This window comes from Bombina bombina, chromosome 8, assembly GCF_027579735.1.
Source record: "Bombina bombina isolate aBomBom1 chromosome 8, aBomBom1.pri, whole genome shotgun sequence".
In the NCBI taxonomy this organism is placed as follows: Eukaryota; Metazoa; Chordata; class Amphibia; order Anura; family Bombinatoridae; genus Bombina; species Bombina bombina.
This window is the reverse complement of record NC_069506.1, coordinates 8,246,962-8,256,841: the sequence shown is the minus strand read 5'-3', so window position 1 is coordinate 8,256,841 and position 9,880 is coordinate 8,246,962. Positions and strand designations below refer to the sequence as shown.

The 9,880-nt window shown below is 37.1% G+C and overlaps 1 protein-coding gene across 1 annotated transcript in view; it reads right to left on the bottom strand.

Moving 5' to 3' along the window:
• Positions 1–2,122: 2,122 nt before the first annotated feature.
• ZBTB16 (zinc finger and BTB domain containing 16) overlaps positions 2,123–9,880 on the bottom strand; it is a 197,132-nt gene continuing 189,374 nt past the window's right edge. The window contains exons 6-7 of the mRNA XM_053690112.1: positions 7,757–7,924; positions 2,123–6,870 (exon numbers count right to left, since the gene is read on the bottom strand). Coding sequence (XP_053546087.1) covers positions 6,641–6,870; positions 7,757–7,924 — 398 coding nt within the window. The 3' untranslated portion in view covers positions 2,123–6,640. The remainder of the gene's footprint in view (positions 6,871–7,756; positions 7,925–9,880) is intronic.

Below are 9,880 nucleotides of genomic sequence, written 5' to 3'. Positions count from 1 at the left end.
CTTAGCCGTGAGTTTAGTTAAATGTACTACGGCCTCCGAAATGAAAGAATTAGCTAGTTTAAGGACTCTAAGCCTGTCCGTAATGTCGTCTAGCGTAGATGAACTAAGGTTCTCTTCCAGCGACTCAATCCAAAATGCTGCCGCAGCCGTAATCGGCGCGATACATGCAAGGGGTTGTAATATAAAACCTTGTTGAACAAACATTTTCTTAAGGTAACCCTCTAACTTTTTATCCATTGGATCTGAAAAAGCACAGCTATCCTCCACCGGGATAGTGGTACGCTTAGCTAAAGTAGAAACTGCTCCCTCCACCTTGGGGACCGTCTGCCATAAGTCCCTAGTGGTGGCGTCTATTGGGAACATCTTTCTAAATATTGGAGGGGGTGAGAACGGCACACCGGGTCTATCCCACTCCTTAGTAACAATTTCAGTTAGTCTCTTAGGTATAGGAAAAACGTCAGTACTCGCCGGTACCGCAAAGTATTTATCCAACCTACACAGTTTCTCTGGTATTGCAACGGTGTTACAATCGTTAAGAGCTGCTAAGACCTCCCCTAGTAATACACGGAGGTTCTCCAATTTAAATTTAAAATTTGAAATATCTGAGTCCAATTTGTTTGGATCAGAACCGTCACCCACAGAATGAAGCTCTCCGTCCTCATGCTCTGCGAGCTGTGACGCAGTATCAGACATGGCCCTAGCATTGTCAGCGCACTCTGTTCTCACCCCAGAGTGATCACGCTTGCCTCTTAGTTCTGGTAATTTAGACAAAACTTCAGTCATAACAGTAGCCATATCTTGTAATGTTATCTGTAATGGCCGCCCAGATGTACTAGGCGCCATAATATCACGCACCTCCCGGGCGGGAGATGCAGGTACTGCCGCGTGAGGAGAGTTAGTCGGCATAACTCTCCCCTCGCTGTTTGGTGAAATTTGTTCACATTGTACAGATTGACTTTTATTTAAAGTAGCATCAATACAGTTAGTACATAAATTTCTATTGGGCTCCACCTTGGCATTGGAACAAATGACACAGATATCTTCCTCTGAGTCAGACATGTTTAACACACTAGCAAAAAACTTACAACTTGGTTATAATCTTTTTTAGCAAAAAAATACTGTGCCTCAAAGAGGTACTAAACGATTAAATAACAGTTGAAATAATGAACTGAAAAACAGTTATAGCATCAAACTTTAAAACAACACAACTCTTAGCAAAGGTTTGTTCCCATTAGTAAAATAACAATAATTAAATTTGACATAAAAAGTACAAAGCAACGTTTTTATGCACAGTCACTATAAGAATTCTCACAGCTCTGCTGAGAGAAGTTACCTCCCTTCAAAGAAGTTTGAAGACCCCTGAGATCTGTCAGAGATGAACCGGATCATGCAGGAAAAATAAAAGTGACTGACTGGAATTTTTTGATGCGTAGTAAAGAGCGCCAAAAACGGCCCCTCCCTCTCCCACACAGCAGTGAAGAGAAACGAAACTGTCACAATTACAAGCAAAAAAAAAAACTGCCAAGTGGAAAATAATGCCCAAATATCTATTCACACAGTACCTCAGCAATGTAAACGATTTTACATTCCAGCAAAAAACGTTTAACATGATAAATAGTTATTAAAAGTATTAGTGACCTTTAGCAGAGTAGTTCCGGTGAAATACCATCCCCAGAATACTGAAGTGTATACATACATGTCATTTTAACGGTATGGCAGGATTTTCTCATCAATTCCATTCAGAAAATAAAAACTGCTACATACCTCAATGCAGATTCATCTGCCCGCTGTCCCCTGATCTGAAGCCTTTACCTCCCTCAGATGGCCGAGAACAGCAATATGATCTTAACTACTCCGGTTAAAATCATAGTAAAAAACTCTGGCAGATTCTTCCTCAAACTCTGCCAGAGAAGTAATAACACGCTCCGGTGCTATTGTAAAATAACAAACTTTTGATTGAAGTCATAAAAACTAAGTATAATCACCATAGTCCTCTCACACATCCTATCTAGTCGTTGGGTGCAAGAGAATGACTGGGACTGACGTAGAGGGGAGGAGCTATATGCAGCTCTGCTGGGTGAATCCTCTTGCATTTCCTGTTGGGGAGGAGTTATATCCCAGAAGTAATGATGACCCGTGGACTGATCACACATAACAGAAGAAATACCAAATTTGGCAATTTATTTTGTTGTCAAATTATTTTGGGCTATGAATTATAGCACATACTTTTTTTTGTTCTGGCAGAGAAGAAACAGAGAAGCCTTTAAAGAAATAGATCTCATAACTATGGTATCTCAAGCGGTGGAATATCCTAGTTTTCTAGATAATACAAACTTCTAGAGAATCCCTATACAACATAAAATTAGCTCTGTCCAATTTGTCTCAATTTTCTATGAGCTGCCGTTGAAAAAAGGAAAGAAAAAAGGAGGGGAAAAAAAGAGGAAAAAAAGGAGAACAAAATAAAGACATTAGGCAACGTAACCAGTGGGCACCCTTAAAATTATGCAGAGGGTGCTGAGGTAGATAACAATTAACTTCTTATTTGCCGGAAGGTCTAGGAAGATGTTGCTAGAACTGACGGCAACAAAGGAGTTAATATCCATTCATAAAACACTATATTCCTTTTTATTTTATTTTTTTCAGTACAATTAATTTCTTCGTCTTTGTTTCTTTTGACAGAGTTTGCAACTGGCACTTGTGCTGTTATTACAGGGGCTACAGAAAAAATAAGGGGGAATAAAAAAAATACAAATAAATATAAAAAAAAAAAAAAAAACAGGAGGTGAACAAAAAGTTGTCAATTGCTGGGTCCCTCAGGGCAGTTGGTCCGTAATGCTACAATACACATATACAAATATGGACAGATTATTATGCTGTTTAACCAGGCCTCTTACAGAGAACATGCAAAACACAACATGGGTACAAACATGGACTATGGAACAGACTGACTCCTTTGGATTGTCCCCCAGGGATGGCTGTATGACTTAAGAGGCTTGATGCAAATCAGCAGAGCGTTATGCCTTACAGCATTAGATATTTCCCCAATTACTCAGAATTTGTAGGGAAAGTTACTTTACTAAAGGATAAGCATTAAAAAATAATAATAAAAACCGTTAATATGAGAGTCAATTTTAATGATTTTATTGTTAAAAAAGGTACAATTGTGACCTATTTGTAAACAGGTTCCTTCGAGCTTTTTGCTCGTCTAATGTAAACTTTAACTCAATTGCCAATTGAAAAAAAAAAAGTTGTGTTTCGTTAAATAAGTTTGTGGTTATGAAAAACATATTAAAATATTTCCGAATACTAGCTATAAAACCAGACATTTCAATTACAGGAATCCAAAATATTCTAGTAAGATAGCCACCCCTGGTTCTTTATCCAAAGCACGCTGCTCTGTTACAGTCAGAACAATTGTGATAAACTGCATCAGTTTTATATATACTTTTTGTAGCTGGACACGGATTTCCTGCATTTTTTTTTTTTAATACATTTTTCTTCATTTTTTTTTTAATACAAAAAAACTTAGGCACAGAGATAAATAAGCATTTTCTCCAACAACTTACGTCAGGTATGGCACGGAAATCTGGACATGTTGCACTGTGGTTTGTGGTTATAAGTAACTTTTTAATTTATTTCTTTATCATTTAAATTTTAATTGAAGAAAAAAAAATATCTGCTCCTCTCTCTCTTAAAAAATAAAAATATAAAGTAAATATTTTTTATACTTTTCAAGGGGATATTAAATGTGTACTCAAAAGGTACATACTCTGCTTATAGCTAAGCTTACTTCTGTTTTTTGTGTATTTTTTGTTTGGTTTTCCTCCAGCACTAACTTTACCAACTGAAGGAAGTCAAATCAGTTTCAAGACCAAAGTATAATGCTCGTAAGAAAATGACATGGAGATTATCAAATAGGTATATGCAATAGTGATCACAAGAGGGGAAAAGTTCTTTAGACGAAAACCACTAGCAAAAAAAAGTCTCATCTTCGTGCCAACCCGAAGCAGATTCTCTTATTATGCACAATACTGTATGATTTTTTTCATTACACTTTTAACACGCAGGGTACATTACGGCCATACGTGTATTCACACACACACAGAATCCTTTTCACATTACAAAGAAAAAAAAAATATATATATATATATATAGGCCCAAACTGACAAAAAGACTAACAAATATTACAAAAATATCACAACTTTGCGAATATCTTGTTTTCCCATTTTTAGTATTCAGTGATTTATTGTTATACTTCAGGAAGATATATATATATATTTTTTATATTTTACAGGTGTGTTGGGGAAGAGAAAAAAAATGCTTTTGTGGAATAAGATTGTATCCCTTCCCCCCTTGAATCTGTTGTGCCCCAATTTTTCTTAAACTAATCTCTTGAATATTTTGGCCAGGTGAAACCTGTTAAAGCACAAATCTACATAGGTACATACTGCGAAAATATATATATATATTTGCCAAGAGATTTAATACTTTTATCAACTTCACATTATGAGTCAAAACAAAACAATAACAAAAAAAAGCTAACTTTCTATTCACAAATTCAAGTTTAAACCACAGATACTTCAATCCCTCCCCTGAGCCTTCAGAGCTATATTAAAAAGACTAACAACTCTGGAGCCAAGTTACTCACAAAAGTCTGCGGATTCACCTGACAGAAATAAATGGCAGAAGCAGTTCTGTAACCCTTTCCACACAAGTGTCCAGCAAAGCAGACTTGCTTGTCATAAACTAAGTACAATTTCTTTGACTCCCCATCAAAGCTACCTACAAAAATTATCACCTATACCTCTTATATTTCAATAGAAATGCAGCTGAATTATAATGAGATGAAAATAATGATACCATTAAGCATAACATAAAATTAACACAAAACCGTGTTTTGTTTTTTTTAATTGAAAAATAATATATATAATTAACCATTTCACTGCCAGAAGAGACTGCAATTCATTTCCTTGCAAAGCCTTGCAAGCTCCTCTGGCAGTAAATAAGTAAGAGGTAGCTTTTATGAAAAAAAAAAAAAAATAATGAACAGACCGAGCATAATGCATACAGGCCGTGTCAACTTAAAACTGAATACCACATTTGGTAAAACAAAAACTATCTTTGCCCCTTTTATATTTGGCACGTTCTTTCTTTTCAATGTGTCTCTCAAAGGGCCTTTAAGTTGGGCAACAAAATGCTTGAGGTCATTAAAGAAAAAAAAAAATAATTCAAGTAGCTTGTGCTAAACATAGTAACATAAGTCAGAATCCCAATGAAAAACAAAAAAAGCCTCCCTAGCAAAAAGTCTTGGCCTCGATATCATATTGAGTTCACAAGAGGATACAGGGATTTTTTTTTGCAGATGTACAGGGATGCAATATGAGCAAACTAACCAAACACATCCATTTATTTGGAGATTGAAAAGTGGCTAAAATATTGGTAGGCTAAGAAAGCACCAATTAGTCAGCCCCAGATAAAAGAACCCAGGTAGACATAGCTTGGTTGATGTGCCAATTGACAAAAGTGAGAACAAGGCCTATATTAGTTGATGCAACTTTACAAGGTTTATATATGAGCTATTTTCATATAACTAGGCCCATCTTGGTTGCTATCATCTACAGCAACAATCCTTTAGACTTTATGTCTTAAAAACTAGGAATCTGAGGGAAAGAGAAATAAAATGACAGTGCTTTTAGTCGTATTACTTGCTATTATATGCAAGTGCAATCCACCACTCAATTTAGGAAAGATATTTTGAAGATGCTTAACATCTTCTACATCTAGATGATCTACAGTATCTTTCTTGTCACTAAAACAGTAGTGACCATCTTCCAATAATACACATCATTGCCTGAAGTGAAGATTCAGAGACTACAAATGAAATCCAAAATTCTCAGTATATATTTAAACTAAATTATACGTTTTTATAGTCCATACTGAATGGAATTTCCATCTAGGTGTCTCCACAAAACTTCAATGCTTTAAAGAGTGGTCTGGAAAAGCAGGGACAAAATGTGTTTCTCCAATCCAATATACTTGGATTAGTCAGAACTGAGCCTATAATGGTTAAATAAGTCTTTTTTTTTTAGGGGTTCTGTTTATGGATAATCATGCTAACCATTGACTGAAGTTTAGGGGGGGGGGGCAGCAAAGGTCCTTTTTTGGGACATAAAATGCAAACAGGTCATAGATGAAAAGTAACATTTGGGTAGATTGGGCATCCTCCCCCATGAACTGCAATGTCCACAGATATTTAAGAATCAACTAAGCAAGGTAAGTTATGGGTCTTTAACTCCAATTGCTGCCCCACCTATATGATGTGGTCATTGGCATAGTACTCTATAGGGTCAAATGGAGAAGTAACATATCTGGCATCCATGTGATTGTGATACAGGAACAAAATGGGCAAAAACATATTTTAAGTGCCAAATTGACGTTTAAGTTCATCAAATGATGCGGGTGATCAAGTGTCATGCCACTCTGATTTGCTCCTGTCAAAAAACCCACAAATGGCTATTAAAAAGCCAAACAAGGTGGATGTGTTTGGTTTTTGCTTTATGGTGGGTTTTATAAATCTATATATTGCTTGGCCTTCCTCATATCACCATCTCCTCTATAACCACATTCTTGTCTTGTCCTACTACACATAACACAAATATAAGTAGGTCTTCTCGATTCTCCAGTCAGCTGGGATATCCTCAGGTTTGTGGCTCTTCATGTGCTTCTGCATAGCAGACAGACTGGGGCAGTACTCCAAGCAGATGGTACACTGGTACGGGGAGGCGCCGTTGTGAGTTCGGAGATGTTTGATCATGGCTGAGTAATCTCTAGAACGCTGGTGGCACAGCTTGCATTCAAATGGTTTTTCACCTGCAAGGCAGAATTAAAACATTAGAAACAACGACTGAACATGTATAAAAAAAGGACAACAAAGTCAAAATGAAACGTTATTCAGATAAAAAGGGATCTATTTTTCATGCAAGCCGCTTCGTAACCTCTCTGTCACCTCTGAGGAGGTTCAAACACCCCAAACTCTCTCAAGTGATTGGCAGTCCCAGCTTGTGAGCGCCACCAGAAAATACTTGTGCAATGCAGTTGCAGTTTGGGGGGGGGGGTTGTGTTTTTTAGTCTCTATTTCTATTGGTCTCTTTGATGAAACTCATGAAACTCATCAGTAGAGAATACAGTTTAGCTCAGGATCCTGTTCGCGTCTTGACCACTAAATGCACAACATTCTAACATATAACATATAACCTTTAACATGTATTTTTAATAGTTTTAGATTCTGTATATAACTTATATAAAAAAAATTGAAAACCTTGAAACTGAAATGTTTTATTTTGTTCCAATGTACATTTTTTCAGAGAGGGTATTCTTTAAACATATTTAAAAAAAAAGTTCCTGCAAGAGTGCCTTTTTCTTTTTTACGTTTGTGAAGACAACCAAGGCTAGGGCTGTATCAGGCAGTGAGCAGCGGATACCGGAGTATTAGTTCTGGCCAAACAATTTAAAGTCGCACTTTCTTTTAAAAGCAGCAGTTAATTAAAAGGGAGAAGCTTAAGTATTCTCGGGCTAACAATTTTGTAATATAGAAACTTATATATGTTCTCTCCACTCTGAGACGAGCATCTCTTGCAACCCCCACCCAGTGGCGATCGTTGTGCATTTGGCAAACCCCATAACACCATCCGCTCTACTGCTGGGCATCTGGTTACAGCATTTATCGTTAGTTCATTCAATAACAATATAAACGTACCTGTGTGAACCCTATAGTGCGTTTCCAGCTGATGTTTAAGGCTGAATTTCTTTCCACAACCATTACATTCATAGGGCTTCTCACCCGTGTGAATACGCTTGTGGCCTTTCAATGTACTCTCATCTCGGAAGCAGCTGCCACAGAATTCACACTCGTACGGGTGATCGCCTGAAAAACAAGGAGAGGCTCATGAGGTCAAATTAAAGGCACAGATCAGTAGCGCTATCTGCAGTCTCATGTAGTTCGTTCTTACTCAGCAAATATTTGTCCAACTGTCTTAGATGGTTTATAAAACAGGGTGGATAAAAATCCAGAACAAAATAAAAAAATAAAATGAGTTTTTATTTAATAAAAGGAGGATTTGTTTTTAATTCTGTAGCATGAGGTTGTATATTCATCGCTGTAATCTTTATTTTTTTTGTAAACTAATTCTATTAAAGGGACATGAAACCCTACATTTTTCTTACATGGTTTAGGTAGAACAGACAATTTCTAAACAACTTTCCAGCTTACGTCTATTAGCAAATTTGCTTCATTCTCTTGTTATCTCTTTTTTGAAGGAGCAGCAATGCAGAACTAAGACAGCTAAACACATCTGGCGAGTCAATGAAAAGAGGCATGTGTGTACAGTCACCAAATTAGCAGCTAGCTCCCAGTAGTGCATCCTGAGCCTACCTTAGTATGCTTTTCTACAAAGGATACCAAAAGAGCAAAACAAATTAAATAATAGAAGTGAATTGGAAAGTTTATAATCACATGTTGTATCTGAATAATGAAAGTTTATCTTTGACTTTACTGTCCCTTTAATCCCATTGTTCCCATGGAATTCTATGTACAGAAAATAAACCTATCGCTAAATTTCCAAAAGCTAAATGAACAGAAGATGGTGTGGAGGGGAATAGATCTGCACAAGGACCTAAGTGTGAGGAGCAAACTAAAAAATGAAATTGTTTAAGTTATATAAAACTACATGTACATACGTGTGTGTCTGGGTTGGTAGATACAGTATAGGTTTGTGGGTTGGTAGATACAGTATAGGTTTGTGGGTTGCTAGATACAGTATAGGTTTGTGGGTTGGTAGATACAGTATAGGTTTGTGGGTTGGTAGATACAGTATAGGTTTGTGGGTTGGTAGATACAGTATAGGTTTGTGGGTTGGTAGATACAGTATAGGTTTGTGGGTTGGTAGATACAGTATAGGTTTGTGGGTTGGTAGATACAGTATAGGTTTGTGGGTTGGTAGATATATGCGTGTGTGCTTGTTGGTTGGTAGATACAGTATAGGTTTGTGGGTTGGTAGATATATGCGTGTGTGCTTGTTGGTTGGTAGATACAGTATAGGTTTGTGGGTTGGTAAATACAGTATATGTTTGTGGGTTGGTAGATACAGTATAGGTTTGTGGGTTGGTAAATATATGCGTGTGTGCTTGTGGGTTGCTAGATACAGTATAGGTTTGTGGGTTGCTAGATACAGTATAGGTTTGTGGGTTGGTAGATACAGTATAGGTTTGTGGGTTGCTAGATACAGTATAGGTTTGTGGGTTGGTAGATACAGTATAGGTTTGTGGGTTGGTAGATACAGTATAGGTTTGTGGGTTGGTAGATACAGTACATGTTTGTGGGTTGCTAGATACAGTATAGGTTTGTGGGTTGCTAGATACAGTATAGGTTTGTGGGTTGGTAGATACAGTACATGTTTGTGGGTTGGTAGATACAGTACAGGTTTGTGGGTTGGTAGATACAGTACAGGTTTGTGGGTTGGTAGATATATGCGTGTGTGCTTGTGGGTTGGTAGATACAGTATAGGTTTGTGGGTTGGTAGATACAGTATAGGTTTGTGGGTTGGTAGATACAGTATAGGTTTGTGGGTTGGTAGATACAGTATAAATTTGTGGGTTGGTAGATACAGTATAGGTGTGTGGGTTGGTTGATACAGTATAGGTTTGTGGGTTGGTAGATACAGTATATGTTTGTGGGTTGGTAGATACAGTATATGCGTGTCTGGGTTGGTAGATATATGCGTGTGTGCTTGTTGGTTGGTAGATACAGTATATGTTTGTGGGATGGTAGATACAGTATATGTTTGTGAATTGGTAGATACAGTATTAGGTTTGTGGGTTGGTA